The sequence below is a fragment of the Aspergillus novofumigatus genome (genome assembly GCF_002847465.1).
Source record: "Aspergillus novofumigatus IBT 16806 chromosome Unknown P174scaffold_4, whole genome shotgun sequence".
Taxonomy (NCBI): Eukaryota; Fungi; Ascomycota; class Eurotiomycetes; order Eurotiales; family Aspergillaceae; genus Aspergillus; species Aspergillus novofumigatus.
Genome location: NW_020194277.1, coordinates 2250413 through 2266482, shown reverse-complemented (window position 1 = coordinate 2266482; position 16070 = coordinate 2250413). Strand labels below are relative to the sequence as shown.

The window sequence follows — 16070 nt, the reverse complement described above, 5'->3', positions numbered from 1 at the left end:
ACTTTCCGTGGGCAGAAGTGCTGGAAGTCCTGACCCAAACCTTCTGGGAGCTAGCTATTATTATCCTTAACACTTATTCTTCTCTTTTACAGAACGCTTCCCCTAAAGTGGAGGCTCTCTAGTCACTGCGGACATCAGAGGGATTGATATAATCTTCTCAAGGCGCTCAGTGCGTGCGTCTACGTCATGGCTCCTTTGTCCACGGTGGTGGGCTCTAAAGCTGCCACTGCTGGCTTTACATCGGTCAATGTTCGTTCTTCCGTTGGGTTGCGCAGGCTGGCCATATTAATATGCTAACTGCTGTATTGATTCCAGTCACACCGTAATACCTTTAACGATCCTGAAATTATTGAAATCGATGACGATGACGACGAACCCATGGAGGATGACGAGGAAGGAGATGAAGAGGAAGAAGGCATCAATGACGGAGATGAATACGAGGATGAAAGCGTGGAAAACGGCGACGAAGAGGACGAGTCGGAGGAAGAGTCTGCCGAAGATATGAATGGCACCGAATCGCCGTTAGAGCTCGTTCCTGCGCCGAATGGCCGAGGTATATTCTTCTAGGTATCCGGGAACTGGCGAGGAAATGCTGACTCGATCTGGTGCAGGTGGTTCAGACGTGTTCACACCCGGTTTGTTCACATCGGCCGGCGCACAACAAGCGTTACATCCCCTTCGCCGCACAGCGGACCGTGTGACGCGCCAGATCGAAGCTTTTGCGGAGAGGTTGGATCGCTTCAAGCAGAAAGGTCGCACCGACGATTTTGGAAATTACCAAGCCGCGTATCAATTGGTGAAGAGTTACCAGGTACTCGCGCAAGATGCGATCCAAGATATATCGAAGCAGCACACCCTGAAGCGCGCGAAAATGGGCTGGAGCACAAGTCGAACCAACGGTACCGCATCGCATGATCCCAAGGTAGAGGAGGAGCTGCAACGGTTACAGCTTGAGGCAAATACTTGGCAGCTTCTTCTCAACCTCATCAGCATTGATGATCCCCCCAGCAGAGCCAGCTGCAAGAAAGCGCAAGAGACTGTCTTCCAGAAGCTCCATCGGTATTCGTCTGATCGCGAAGTCTGGGAAAGTTTCCTTAGCGCGGACCACTACGCGCTCGAATGCGTGATTATCATGAAGTGGCTGGAGCACACGGCGACGACTACGCCTCAGGATATTGATTCGCTGATCTCCGAGCTTGAATCGCAGGCGGAACGAGGACAGGGACACTGGACACATGGTTGGCTCTACACCAAGGAGACCATAAAGGGACAGAAGAGACTTCGTGCTTGGCCTCAGCCTCTCGAACCCAAGGACCCTGGCATCACAGCGTCTCTGTTGACTTCCGACGTCTCGGAGCCATTGATTACGCAATTAGATCCGGATGCGGTGACTCGGCAGAAGCAGCACCTTCAGAAGCAGGATCAATTCTACGAGCGCGCGACTTGGATGACCTGCTGGAAGATGTTGAGACAGGGAGAGAATTGGACCAAGATCCGGGATTGGGCCGAGGAACGACTGGAAAACTGGAAGGCTGTCAGTTTATGTGGCTCCAGTGTTGATTCCGAGTCCGGGGGGGAGCGGACGCCTGTCGATGATGGAATGACGCGCATGATGAACTTTCGCTCTCAGGCGTCCTGGCGGGCGGCTTGCTCTGCTTTGGCGCGGAATCCCAACATCGAGGACTTTGAACGGGCGGTGTATGGGCTACTCTGTGGGGAGACCGAGGCCGCATTCAAAGTCTGTCAGAGTTGGGATGACTACCTCTACGTCCATTTCAACAGTGTGGTCTTGTCACGCTACCAAGGGTTCTGCAAACAGTTCCGGCGCAAGCTGAGCCACTCGCCTACTGCGCCGGTGACCTTTGTTCCTGAGGCCGTCGGATACAGTGATTTCAACAAGTTTGTGCAGTACACAAAGGGCAACGAACGAATTGGAGTGGAGGCGCGCAACCCGTACCGCACGATTCAAGCTGCGATCCTAGGCAAAGGATATGACACATTTTTCTACTCGCTAGCCAAAGCAGTCTCGCAAGTTGCGAAGACGGGCTCTGAAGATTCGTTTGTGCCGGATCTGTCCCCAACCCATGTGGACGACTCGCTACTTATCGCCGCCGAGGACGACGATGCACTGCGGATCGCGACGCATCTCTACATCATCGCCAGCTCCATTGGCTACGTCCGTTCCGACCCCCAATTCTTTGAGACGGCATCTGTGAATGTCATTGGCTACATCGCAAATCTCGAGGATGCTGGCATCTACGAGGCAATACCACTCTACGCGTCCCTGTTGCCTGCTCAACAGACCCACTCCGTGCTTGGCCGCGTGCTGATCGAGATCCTTGACCCGAGAGAGCGGAAGCAGCAAGTTCGGTTGATCGAGAAATACGATATAAATATCGAGGCCGTCTTGGAAGACCAGTGGAATTGGATCAGCAGCACTGTCTCTGCAGTTGAGCACACGAGAACAGTGAAGCGTTATTCCAAAGTTATCCGCAGAGACGATGGAACACGCGAGTTGGTACCAGTCAAGACCGACTTTATCGGAACCGAGATCTCTCGCTCAGACGAGCGGTTGATTCGCAGCCTCGAATGGCTCCGGTACGTTGATGGACAATGGGGCAGGATATGCCACCTTGGCGCTTTTCTGTATAGAAAATTCTACTGTGAGTCACCTGTTTTTTGTTGGCTACGGCAACAATGCTAACATCTCCCGGCAAAGTGTCCGGCAAACTTGCTGCGGCACGAGAGTTGAGCCGACGTATGAGGCTATCCGACATATCGCGTGAATCGTTTGGTTTCGACGTGGCGGAGTTTGGGTACGGCATTCCAAACGGAAGTGACCGTGCGACTCCAGAGCCTAGTAGCCCAACGAAATCAAGACTGCTGGGGTCTGCGCACAAACGGAATCGGTCTATCCCCAACGGCGTCCCCTCAGATGAGCAGACAAATATTCTCGTGATGCAGTCGCAAACGATGCGAGACTTGGAAGAGTTAACGCTGGCGTTTGACGGGTTGGAGCGATTCGGCCTGTGCTGGAAGAAAATTGACAAGTGCGTATCGAACTATGTCTGGAAGCGGGACGGGTCTGCTGACTGACGTGATGTTTAGGAGCAAACGCAGACGGGATTCCGGCGCAATCAAGGATCTTCGGGACGAGTTGCAATATACTCTGGATGAGATTAGCATGCATGTGGACGCGGTGCTGGACGAATGGCTGACTGCGCCCGCAGACGGTAAGTTTGTTTCGATAGGCTGCTCTGCTGGGAGTTCTCGCTAATGAGTTCTTGTGGTATAGAAGCGGAAGAGGCCGAGCTGGAAGAAATCCGGGTCACCTACATCCCCGAGCTGTTCCTGGACTATCACAATGCGCTGTACTTTTCCGCCCACGTACTCACCAGCGAGATTTTGGTGCAGTGCATGAACCTGGCCATGCAAGTATCCGAGAACGAATACCTGACGCGCAGTTTTGTGTCGTCGCGCCGGATGGCGGAGCTGGTTGACGCGTTGGCGCTGTCGAGTAAGGCGATGGTTCAGACGCGGGCCAAGCCTGGCAAGAGACTACTGGGAGGCGAGTCGCTGGGCATCTGGACGGTGGAGGTGCCCGAGGATGAGGAGCATGATTTTCTCCGTCAGGCGAAATGATGCGAAATACCCACATATTGAATGTATGTATTATAGGTAGGATTTTGCTTCCATGGATGGGTTGTTGCAGGAGGGCAATCGGGTAGAAACAATTGCATTCGGGCTGGCCTTGGGCATTTGCGGCGCTTTCAACATACACATAACAGATGAATGGACACTACAAGTTCTTACCAAATCCATTTCCCGCTAGCTACCTAGGTAATGCTATACGTAAGTTCTCATTCATACGGCGCCATCAGCTTATTCCCCATGATCCTAGCCGGAAACTCCTCCTCCCCCAGCGTGGTGGAATGCGCCCACGGCTTCAGCCCGTTCTCCTTGCGAATGACCCCCGCAAAGCAACTACTCCACTGCTTCCGAGGATAATTCGCACAGACATCCTCGATCGTCTGCGGGTTGACGAGGTGCTCATTGGCGCCGGTATTATCTACCCATGTCATCAAACCACTGAAGGAGAAGTTTTTTAGGGTATTACATACCCAGCAACGTCGCCAACTGCAACAACTGCCCCAATGCCGTGATCATGCCCTTCTCACATACATCCTGGTGCCGGATGATTGCCTCGGCGACACTCTCCGCCTGCTCCCTGGGCGCGACGGTCCCGATGCCTGCGCCGCCGTCCCCCGTCTGGCCGGCTGGATGCTCCACGCTCGACTGCAGGACCTCGAGGGCGAGAAACCCGCCGTAGAACTCGAAGCTCAGCCGGGTCTTGCGTATGTTCTTTTCTGTGGTGCCGAGGTCGTGGAGCAGGCAGGCGAGGAAGTAGGTCTCGTCTGTGAAGGACCAGTTTGGAAAAGCGTGGCGTTTGATGGCGAGGCCGAGGTGGTAGACGCGCAGGGAGTGGTGGTAGGTTTGTTCGGAGAGATTGGCGCGGGCGTAGTCGTCAATGCGGGTTGCGAGGGGGTGGATGGGATGGGGTTTGAGTGGTCGGGATGAAGGGGGGTGGTGAGCTGGGGATGTTGCCGTTGAAGAGGGTGGTGCAGGAGGAGGGGACGGCGGTTAGGCCGTATGTTGTTACGGGGTCGAGGACGTTGGTCATTGTCGATGGCTATTCAGATAGAATTGGTGGTGTAGTGTGGTGATGTTGGGTGCTACGGTGGTTGCTGTGATGTATGGACCGATAGAGATGAAGCGGCACTCGTATGAATGATCTCATTGCCATCTTTGGTTGTCCTACCTCATCTACACAAGCTGAGGGCATTTTTCTTTCTTGTTGCTATCGGAGTTGAGCTCTGCACTGCAAGACAAGACGGTGTGCCTCATCCGTTGTAGTCAGAGTGAAACCTTCTAGAACACAGTCATCTTCCATGATCTCCGGCTAAACCAAGCTACCCTTAGTCTCCGTTTTAATTCACTGATCATGTAAAGTCACGTCTATCGAAGAATGAGAACCTTTCAATATCATGTTTATGTCATGATGACATGAAATCATACACGTTTTGGTAGTCATGGCTATCATTTATGGAACCAGAAAGTAAATATACGGCACCTCTACCTACCTTACCTTAAGAAGTCAAATAGATAGATACCAACTTACAGACTATCGAATTGGCATACAATAATCACATCTCTAGACAACAAATGAGATAGCAAACCGAGGCTTGCTAAGACAAACAAGATGCTGGCAAAGGGTGATAGGGTAAAAGCTGACTCTTGGGTAAGGTATTGGTCAGTTATGGTCCGTAGCTATAGCTATACTCGTGACTCCTGTGTTATGTTACGAGGCCCCGTACGGAGACCGAGAACAGACGTCCACGACCTATGGGTCTGAAACTGCACAGCCCACTTGCCAAGCCCATCAATCATTTCCGAACAAGGAGATACGTGGACCAGGTGCCGGTGGTTTGTATGGAATTGGTGATGAGCAGCAGCATTTTTCTGGGTTTGCAAGTGATGTCCGATAAAAAATCATGACCGTAGTTGTAAGGGACCATGAAGTATGAAGTATGGAGTACCTAGATAGTGAATCAAACAATGATGCTATCACAGTGCTCGAGCCATCCTCAAGCGCTGGAGGAATAATAGACTTTCGGCTGCGACAGTGGTTATTCTTCCTCATTAGGTATCATGGTAAACGGAATTTTGATCAGCAAATGGTAATCGGCGCAATGGATTAATGCAGAAGATTATTGTTTGGTAGGACGTATTCGTACGGAGTATATGAGTCGATGTCGTGGCAATGGTCCGTTGCATTAATTTCAAGTACCTTATGAAGGTGATTGCATTGATTCAGGAGGCATAGTTCGAGAAGTACATAGTACCCCTATATACGGAGTAGTAGACTACTCACCCCTACTTGTACTTGTACCTGACAAGAAAATAGTCAAGGCAATTCAGTAAGTTCACTCTCGGTAGGAAGTTGCTTGGTTCTGAAAAGAAGAAACCAAGAAATGTGAAGGTCATGGGCCGATGGAACTATTGATTGGGGGAGAAAAGGAGGTGGTGTCATGGCGAAGCGAAGGGGAGGCGATTGAGGCAGTGCAATGCAATGCCAAGTCAAGTACCAATTCCTGCACCAGGACCTGTCTCCTTGATTCATCCAAGGAGACGTGGCAAGGTAATTAATCCATTATTGACCTTTGCAATTAAACCTGATTTTGATACTCGTCTTCGTCTGGGCTTCAATCATCTCTCCCTTTACCATGTTATATTCCTAAGATTATGGACAGGCTTGGGGATACCTAGGCAAGGAGGAGAGTCCCTGAGTCTGTGACATGCGTCAGTTCTGCAAGCAGTTAAAGATTTAAATTTTAAGCAGCTTGTTTTTCGTTACCATACTGCCGGTCTCGATCCCGGAGCGGGTCCAACTGGGGCTTTGCAGCGGCAGGACCCCTGATTCATAGCCTGTCATTGGTGGTTAGAGTGGGATCGATGGAACACACTTAAAAGCTGTAATTACATTACAGGATTATCTACCCCAGAACCTCTCGTAGCATTGAAGCACCACTTCTCCAAAGGTAGGTAGTGCGTACAGTTTCTCCTTCTGCTGTCTCCCTAATTGTGTGCTATATTGCGCCCTGAATCTGTAGCATCACGGATATTACCGCATCCTCAGGGCTTTCTCTCATGATCTGAATAGTACCAACTGCGGCACTGTTGGAGACACTTAAGTCCTCCATTGACAACAATCAGCAACTCCTGACGACATTGCCTCGCGAAGAATCCTCGTCTGTCGATCTGGAATTGTGAGCGGCTGTTCAACTGATGTGGAAGGTCACTGTGCTTTCTACAGCTTCCAAGCGTGTCTCTATCTTCTTCGTGCCAGCAGGAGATTCGTCCGCTCAAATCTGCATCAACTCATGAGCTTTCTCCCTGATTGCGTGCCCCTTATGTATATCTGAGCTTGGTTGCGCCGTCTTTGAATCCTGGAATGTTGCCCTGCCCCTTGTCACAATTTCCTTGTATGTTTTAACGTGACTGCTTCATTCGCTCCTTCCGGGGCATTCCTGACCCAGAGTCTATCCCTTCCATACCACACCATTACCCAATCTCTCTCGGAATCCGCTCTGCGGGCTCCAAATCCTGGGCCATCATGTCATCGAATCCGAACCAAGACGCGAAGACTCCGCTCCGACGAGAACGAGCCCCCACCATCACGATAGATACATCAGCTGTGACGTCCACCCCGGATCCGTCACAACCTACTCTACAAGTCTCGACCGAGCCTGTTGATGCGAGCGATACTAGCGCTCTGTTACATAACGGCACTCCGTCGCCGACGGATCTGCGTTCGTCGGCCTCGATTCGCTCATCAGCTTCGTCGGAGGGCCGGGACCATGAGAGTAGGCCGACATCGCCACACAACGTATCGTCTCCCACGTCGAAACTGACCGAGTCGATGTCCAATTCCAATTTCCTCTCAGTTCCTGGCACCAGGTCTCGTGGAAATTCACTTGAATCTGAAGACTCGAGCCAGACTGCCAGCACCTATGGAGGAGAAACGTATGTTGGCCCGCCATCGCAAGGAGCCCGTCCGGAAAATGGGAATAAGAACGGCAACAACGATAAAATTCTCAGTGATGAGGAGGCTCTCAAGCCGGACCCTGGTCGCGAGGCCGAGTTCCAGGTGGAGGACAACAGATTCGCCTTCTCCCCTGGTCAGCTGAATAAACTTCTGAATCCCAAGAGCCTCGGCGCGTTCCACGCGCTGGGTGGATTGCAAGGATTGGAAAAGGGGTTACGTACGAACCTGCGCAGCGGCCTGAGTGTGGATGAAACTACCCTGGAGGGGACCGTGAGCTTCGAAGAGGTTGCATCCTCGGGTCCTCAGAACACCGTTCCCAAGTCTGATCCTGACCCCCGAATCAGGGGCCACCAGCCAGATCTAACACAGCTCCTGCGAAGCGACAGGACGACGCGTTTTCGGACCGGAAGAGAGTATACAGCCTCAATAAACTTCCCGAGAAGAAGCCTAAGACTATTTTGGAACTTGCGTGGATTGCATACAACGACAAGGTCTTGATTCTGCTGACCATTGCCGCCGTTATTTCGCTTGCCCTCGGTATTTACCAGTCCGTCACAGCCACAGATGGGGAAGCTCGGGTCCAATGGGTAGAAGGTGTTGCCATTATTGTCGCTATCGTGATCGTGGTAGTCGTCGGTGCTGCCAACGATTGGCAAAAAGAGCGCCAATTTGTGAAGTTGAATAAGAAGAAGGAGGACCGGCACGTCAAGGTCATCCGTTCCGGCAAGACAGTGGAGATTTCAGTCTATGATGTGCTGGTTGGTGACGTGATGCATCTCGAACCCGGAGACCTCGTCCCAGTCGACGGTGTCTTCATCACTGGTCACAATGTCAAGTGCGACGAATCCTCCGCAACAGGCGAATCCGATGTTTTGCGCAAGACGCCCGGCAGCGACGTCTACCAGGCCATCGAACGCCATGAGAACCTCAAGAAGCTTGATCCGTTCATTGTTTCCGGTGCCAAGGTGTCCGAAGGTGTGGGAACGTTCTTGGTCACTGCTGTCGGTGTTAACTCAACATATGGTAAGACATTGATGTCCCTGCAAGACGAGGGCCAGACGACACCGCTGCAGTCGAAGTTGAACGTGCTTGCGGAGTATATCGCCAAACTTGGTCTCGCAGCCGGTCTGCTGCTGTTCGTCGTGCTGTTCATCAAGTTCTTAGCCCAATTGAAGGATATGCATGGTGCCGACGCCAAAGGTCAGGCCTTCCTCCAGATCTTCATCGTTGCAGTCACCATCATCGTCGTTGCCGTCCCGGAAGGATTGCCTCTCGCTGTCACACTTGCGCTCGCGTTCGCTACGACGCGAATGTTGAAGGACAATAACTTGGTGCGTTTGCTGAGGGCTTGCGAAACCATGGGCAATGCAACTACCATCTGCTCGGACAAGACCGGTACGCTCACGGAAAATAAAATGACTGCCGTTGCCGCTACGCTGGGGACTTCCACGAAGTTTGGAGACAAGTCCGGTGGAGTGTCTTCCGGCCAGGCCAATGGAGACCATAGTGCCACCAACCCATCCGGCAGTATGGCGCCATCTGAGTTTGCATCAAGTCTCGCGGCGCCGGTGAAGGCGCTTCTGCTTGATTCTATCGTTCTTAATTCCACTGCGTTCGAAGGAGAGCAGGATGGAACAATGACATTCATCGGATCCAAGACCGAGACGGCCCTCCTCAGTTTCGCACGGACTTACTTGGGTATGGGCTCGATTAGCGAGGCGCGATCGAATGCCGAAATCGCTCAGATGGTTCCTTTCGACTCAGGACGTAAATGCATGGCCGTGGTCATCAAGCTTGAGAATGGGAAGTACCGGATGCTGGTCAAAGGCGCGTCCGAAATCTTACTTTCGAAATCTGCACGCATCATTCGTGATCCTACCAAAGAGGTATCCGATACGTCTCTCTCGGAAAAAGACCGGTCCGCCCTGGAGACCGTCATTACGCACTACGCTACCCAGTCGCTCCGGACCATTGGCCTGGTGTATCGTGATTTTGACCAGTGGCCCCTCGTGGAGCGCCTACCTCAGAGGAAGACCGTTCGCTGGCCCAGTTCGACCCCTTGTTCAAGGACATGGTACTGTTGGGTATTTTTGGTATTCAGGACCCTCTACGACATGGGGTTACAGACTCCGTCCGTCAATGTCAAAAGGCCGGCGTATTTGTGAGGATGGTGACGGGTGATAACATTATTACTGCCAAAGCTATTGCTCAAGAATGCGGAATTTTCACACCCGGGGGTATTGCTATCGAAGGACCGAAGTTCCGCCAGTTGAGCAATCGTCAGATGCGTCAAATTATTCCCCGGTTGCAGGTTCTGGCAAGGTCCAGCCCCGATGATAAGAAGATTCTGGTTACTCAACTTAAGAAGCTCGGGGAGACGGTTGCTGTCACTGGTGATGGAACGAACGACGCTCAGGCTCTGAAGACCGCTGACGTTGGGTTTTCCATGGGTATCGCCGGTACTGAAGTTGCAAAGGAGGCGTCAGACATTATCCTGATGGATGACAATTTTGCATCGATCGTCAAGGCTATGGCTTGGGGTAGGACTGTCAACGATGCAGTTAAGAAGTTTTTGCAGGTAAACTTTGGCGGCTTGACAGATCGCATTGTTCTCAGGCTAACGTTTTATCGTTCAGTTCCAAATTACAGTCAACATTACTGCAGTCTTGCTCACGTTCATCTCGGCTGTGGCTAGTGGTGACGAAGAGTCGGTACTGACGGCTGTCCAGCTCTTATGGGTCAACCTTATTATGGACACTTTCGCAGCCCTTGCTCTCGGTGGGTCTTGGTTCTGAACTCCGATGGTCCTATAACCTAGCTAACCCTCTCTGTAACAGCAACGGATCCTCCGACTCCTCACATCCTCGACCGCAGACCTGAACCTAGATCGGCACCCCTCATCAACCTGACGATGTGGAAAATGATAATAGGACAAAGCATCTTTCAGCTGGTCGTCACCCTTGTTCTGAACTTTGCTGGAAAATCGATATTTAAACTTCATTCAGACGAGGACATGGAACGGCTCAAGACGACAGTCTTCAACACTTTCGTCTGGATGCAGATCTTCAACCAATGGAAGTGAGTGGAACACCTGGCTCCGTGTTTACAAGGACGGAGATGGACAGTTACTGACCGATTCATAGCTCTCGTCGAATTGACAACGGTCTGAACATCTTCGAAGGCATTTTCCGCAATCGTTGGTTTATTGGTATTCAATTCATCATTGTTGGAGGTCAAATCTTGATCATCTTCGTGGGTGGGCAGGCGTTCTCGGTCAAACCTCTGGTGGGTTACCAATGGGGCGTGTCTCTAATACTCGGCGTGATTTCGCTGCCTGTCGGTGTTATTATTCGACTTATTCCGGACGAGTTCGTTTCCAGGCTCATCCCCAGGTTCTGGACCCGCAAGAAGGGCCCCGAGCTTGTGGTTTCGGATGAGGATCGACGCTTCGAATGGAATCCTGCTCTGGAAGAGATCAGAGACCAGCTGACTTTTCTCCACACTGTTCGCGGTGGCCGATTGAGGAACTTGAAGCATAAGCTGCAGCATCCCCAAGAGCTACTTCCTAGATCGCGCAGTGGATCACGGTCGAGAGAGGATTCTATTCCCTCGACCCCTGTTGGCGAGAACGGCGGTACTTCACCCCAGCCTGCGACACCCGAGTCGCGCTCACGAAAGCGTACCCGATCTCGCTCTAACTCTGCTTTCGGACCCGCTGCCGCCATGGCCGGTGTGGTTGCTGGCAGTATTGCGGGATGGTCTCCGATTGAAAGAGCGCCAGGCGAAAATGACTCGGCCGGCTTCAATTCGAGCAGCCCTCACGGGGGGCTGGATAACCAAGAGGGGATTGAAATCCACCCGGACACAGCAGCCGACGAGCGTCTCGTCGGAGATTATCTATCTACGTCCAAGACTCCCCCGAGTCAGAACCCCGACCTGATCCCATACTTTGAACACGCTCCTCCTGCCCGTGCACCCTCCAGCCGTAGCAGACGGTCTACATCAGGACGATCCCGATCTAGCCAGAGCCAGTCGCGACAAAGCTAGATGATATTCCTGCCTAGTCATTTTCCATCATACGCATTTCATCTTCCTGGTCGACGTCCGAGCCCAAATACGATGTACTCATAGACTTTTGCTTGCTCATTGTTTGAAGCGCTTGCTCACTGTCCCCTCTTTTCCCAGTTTTTGGCTTCGCACAGTATTCGATGTCTCATATTACTGCCTTCGGATGCTCTGGGAAGTTTGCTTTTTAAGCTTTGCACTTTGTGGAAACGAAATACTCACCCCCTGTCTTAATATCCCTTTCCTTATTTGCCGATGTCGTGTGTTCTTATACTGGGGGCGTCTCAGGGATCCCGAAAATTCCGCATAGTTGCTTGCTTATCTCCGATCTCTCTGATAGACCAGTCGTTCTTGCATGGGGGTTGGGCCTGGCGCAAGGCGGGGCGGTCTCTTTGTTTACTGTTTGTTTCTATAGTATTGCCACCACTACTTCCTGGCTTTGCCTCGTACAGATACCAATGATAATTGCTCGTTTGTTGTCTAGAACCTTTACTCAAGTGTCAACACTAGTTACGGCACCAGTAGAAAAAAAAAGTGCCCGCAAGAAACCAGGATGGAAGAATGAATGACTGAGAGTTGGGCCCGAGGTATGAACTACAGAGTATCTAACTAAGTCTGTCCTCTGTGCTCCGTGCGCACTGCGTCGTATTCTGTACTTGTGATCCAGGAAAGGGGGAGGAATGTGGCCATTTAGTATCTACGTACTATCAGGTACCTTGGGTAACATAGCGTGGACAGTATCAGTGCGCGAATCAAGAATTCTGCCGAGGGTGCGTCCTTCACCCTCCCTGGTTTGCCCATAGAGTCTGCTCTTGTGGCAGGACGACGTATCGGATGAACTGCTGCTTGGTGTTATTGTTGAAACTCGGAAGCGCCGGTTCATGTGATATTGTGCAGGCTTTCGTTTCTATTTGAACAGTACATAAGAGGCATTATGGAGGGAGTTTCCATTCTCAGTCCACGAAATCAGGGAAAGTGCTCCGAAGCAAGTATCATGCACTGCGGGTCAATTCGTGTGCAGTCCGTCTGCTATGCACTTTTTTTTGGCGATCCAGACTATGCACCAACCTCTCCTAGGCTTTCCGGCGTCCTCCTCGCGTTGCTAGTGCATTCCATGCCGGAGCATCTGCAGAGCTTAATACTTAATACGTCCGACGGTATGTTTACATGCATGGTAGCGTGACGATTTGCGCGAAGCGGAGTCCCTTTGCTGGATCCTTTTCGATGCGTATTGGCCCTAACAGGTTAGTGATAACTCGAAAGAATCCCCAACGGGGCTGTTGGAGACTGAGATCAAGGCCAGGGTTGATTGCAGGGAGCCGACGACCGTGTTTCAAGGTGGTTGATGCTACCTTAGGTTCCTAGTGGCCTGGGTTGCTTCGCAGATGCTGATCCTGGAGACCAGGACACGGACACTGGACATACTGCATGGATCTCATTATGCGGGCTTGTGCCATGGTGGTCGGCACTCTGCAGCCGATGCGTAGTTTTCCGGAGCAGTATCCGTGATGCTGTGGAATGTCCTGTCACGAGTGGTCGTGCAGGTATTACGTACCTTGTAAAGTCGAAATCGCTTGGTTCATACAAAGTGATGTCAGGTCAATATCACCGAGCAGTTAGATCACGTTTATTCCTTCTGAAAAGGGCTCTGCCTCCTTCTTCTCCTTGCACCATCGTCATTTTCTTCCTACCTCTACTTCAGCCTTTCTGATCATCAGGAAGGTTCGTCTTGTTGGTTTGCAGATTTGGTCTTACTCTGTCATTCTGTGATGGTAAGACCGATGCTAACTGCGAGAGCAAAATAGAGAGGGAATTTGCACCCTTGGTAGGAAAGACGAGGGAAGAAGAGTTGAGTCCTTGTGCCTTTTGAGTGAACAGTGTCCGTTCAAATCTGAGTCAATATGGTGTCCGAATTTGAGAAGCCCCGCCAGTCCCCTTCTTTGCACAGCGTTACCCAAGTAGAGCTGGGGGACTGCGGATCCTCGAGCACCGTCTGCCAGTCACGATATCAACGATGGACCAGGAGCTTCAAGAACCTAGAAACCCGCGGAATTGAGCCTGTTTCACCAGAGGATCGTCAGAAGCCCACCACGTCAGACTTGTTTCACATGCTCTTGATATGGTTCAGCATGGGAATGGCAGTAAATCACATGGTTGTCGGTTCAATAGGAACACTGGTCATGAATCTGAACTTCACGGACGCTGCCCTCTGCGCCGTATTTGGAAACCTGATTGGGGGTTTGGCGGTTGGTTATATGAGTACCTGGGGTCCTAGGAGTGGGAATCGCACACTTGTATGGCCTTTTCCGATCAGTCCGTTTTTCTTTGAATCCTATACGGATTTCTACCATCCAGCTGGCTTGACTTGAGCATGAACCTGACTCACGATTTGATTTTATAGGTCATGACCAGATATTTCATGGGTTACTACCCCAACAAAATCTGCTGTTCGCTTAACGTGTTGACCAATCTCGGGTATGGAATGATCAATGCCATGGTAGGGGGTCAGATTCTGTCTAAGCTCTCCGGAGGATCTGTATCCGTCATTGTCGGAATTATCATTGTCGCCCTTGGAAGTGCGATCATGGCGACGTTTGGTATGCGCATATTCCATATATATGAGAGGTATTATCCTTGCGCACAGTGCTGAAGCAAGATGACGAAGTGAAAGGCTGACTTGGGGCATAGATTCGCTTGGTTCCCTCAACTGCTCACATTCTGCATCTTGGCGGGATCAGCAATACCACAGTTTGACCTCCATGCAAAGTCCGTCGGGTCGTCCGATGAGATAAACGCAAAGCGCTTAGGGTTTTTCTCGCTCTGCATGTCGTCAGCTCTCTCGTGGGCGCCCTCCGCTGCAGACTATTATGTGTATTACCCATCCACGATCAGGCCGTGGAAGGTTTGGTCGGTGACTACTATTGGAGGGTGTGGAGCGATGATGATGAGTATTCTCCTGGGAGTTGGCCTGGGAACCGGTGTCGCGAGCAATGTAAAGTGGCAGGCAATCTATGACGGAACTCCGGGAAGCTTGTTGATGGCTGGCTATGACAGGCTTGGAGCGTTTGGCAAGATTTGCGCGTTCATTAATGTGCTAACGGTGGTTTCCAACAATGGCCCCGGAACATATTCGCTGGCAATGAACTTTCAAATGCTCGGAGACATTTGGTCGAAAGTTCCGCGTCCTATCTTCACCATCGCAAGTACCGTCACTTATACAGCATGTGCAATCGGAGGAAGGAACTTCCTGTATCAGATCTTCAAAAATTTCCTCCCTCTGATTGGATACTGGATCATCATCTGGTTCACCATCGCTGCCGAGGAAGATGTGCTTTTCAACCGGTGTCGAGGATACGATTGGACTATATGGAATGACTGGCGGAAACTCCCAGTGGGTGTTGCCGCAGGGGTTTCCTTCCTGATCGGATGGGCAGGAGCGATTGTGGGTATGGTAAGTGACAAAATTCCTTCTATACTTCTCTCAAAGGCGCCTGCAATAGACCATATTCGCTGACAGCTCGGGCGCCAATCAGGATCAAGTTTACTACACTGGGCCAGTTGCGAATGCGACAACAGGAGGTTGTGATCTTGGGATCTGGCTCGGTCTGGGGTTCACGGCCATATCTTTTCCTGCTCTGAGACTGTTGGAGCTTCAGATGCTTGGTCGTTGATGCTGTAGACAACTTGGTCTCCACAAGTCAACCGGATAGACGTCGAACGTTGTAGCTATCAAGATTGGATCCGACGCAGACAAGGTGTCCCGTCCTAATTCTGTACAAACATGTTAGTCCAAGTTCCGCTGGTAGCATAGAAGTTGTGTCGAAAGATATTAGATGAATGGGAAAGGAATACCTTGTAAAAGTCGAGATTGAACATTTTAACGATGTAATGCCATGTGCGCTTCAACCAGAAAACCTTCGTCTGGGTCTGAACCGAGAACAAAGCATATATCGTGCCACAGCTGTCATTTGTACCTTATGCTTCAAGGATGAAGCAGTGGAGGGATCCTTCTCAATAAACCGAGGATCGTCGTGAAGTGCGGGGGAAGATCAGAAGTGTGTCCTAAATTAGACTGGTGAGAAGTCATCTGGTTCCACTCACTCCATTTAAGAATCTGACATGCTCAACACCCTAGCTGGCTTTTGCATTATGTCCTCGCAACCACTTCCACTTTCGAAGGGCTCTCGAGCTGTCATGGGGCGGCCCGGGGCGGGGCGGTATGGATGCATCTCCTATTCTAGGGCTGCTGATTTGCGGGAATCACCATTTGCAGGAGCTGAATCAGGCTGATCAGCAGCTGCCTAGAGACCACTAGGTACTCCTTACTCAGTAGGGAGTACACTAACCACGTAATTATTCACTAAGGCAACCCCAACCCCGCCCCTGCTAGTGTTAGCTC

The 16070-nt window shown here is 51.3% G+C and overlaps 4 protein-coding genes across 4 annotated transcripts; 3 read left to right on the top strand and 1 right to left on the bottom strand.

The window, feature by feature from the left end:
• The first annotated feature begins 52 nt into the window (after nt 1-52).
• P174DRAFT_441562 (nucleoporin Nup84/Nup107 family protein) lies at nt 53-3798 on the top strand. The gene is made up of 6 exons (XM_024827346.1): nt 53-249; nt 316-553; nt 612-2663; nt 2720-3050; nt 3109-3233; nt 3296-3798. Exons 1-6 carry the CDS (start codon nt 187-189, stop codon nt 3640-3642), a joined length of 3156 nt encoding a protein of 1051 aa, XP_024682877.1. The 5' UTR covers nt 53-186; the 3' UTR covers nt 3643-3798.
• Nucleotides 3799-3825: 27 nt separating this feature from the next.
• On the bottom strand, nt 3826-4951 carry P174DRAFT_504039 (putative urea hydro-lyase/cyanamide hydratase; the record flags this gene model as incomplete). Its single annotated transcript, XM_024831191.1, has 3 exons — nt 3826-4069; nt 4122-4592; nt 4927-4951. The coding sequence occupies 3 exons, from the start codon at nt 4949-4951 to the stop codon at nt 3861-3863; spliced, it is 705 nt and encodes a 234-aa protein (XP_024682876.1). The 3' UTR covers nt 3826-3860.
• A 2223-nt stretch (nt 4952-7174) lies between these two features.
• Nucleotides 7175-11653, top strand: pmcA (putative P-type calcium ATPase; the record flags this gene model as incomplete). Its single annotated transcript, XM_024824904.1, has 6 exons — nt 7175-7891; nt 7951-9655; nt 9733-10184; nt 10243-10384; nt 10444-10684; nt 10750-11653. The coding sequence occupies 6 exons, from the start codon at nt 7175-7177 to the stop codon at nt 11651-11653; spliced, it is 4161 nt and encodes a 1386-aa protein (XP_024682875.1).
• A 1919-nt stretch (nt 11654-13572) lies between these two features.
• Nucleotides 13573-15342, top strand: P174DRAFT_371284 (purine-cytosine permease family protein; the record flags this gene model as incomplete). Its single annotated transcript, XM_024822372.1, has 4 exons — nt 13573-13965; nt 14073-14296; nt 14360-15122; nt 15172-15342. 4 exons carry the CDS (start codon nt 13573-13575, stop codon nt 15340-15342), a joined length of 1551 nt encoding a protein of 516 aa, XP_024682874.1.
• Nucleotides 15343-16070: the final 728 nt, after the last annotated feature.

Excerpts from the sequence above, each read along its gene's own strand:
- P174DRAFT_441562 (XM_024827346.1), top strand. The coding sequence starts at position 187 with ATGGCTCCTTTGTCCACGGTGGTGGGCTCTAAAGCTGCCACTGCTGGC. Across the intron at positions 3,051-3,108 it reads TGCTGGAAGAAAATTGACAA|GAGCAAACGCAGACGGGATT; the intron begins GTGCGTATCGAA and ends CGTGATGTTTAG. Across the intron at positions 3,234-3,295 it reads GCTGACTGCGCCCGCAGACG|AAGCGGAAGAGGCCGAGCTG; the intron begins GTAAGTTTGTTT and ends CTTGTGGTATAG.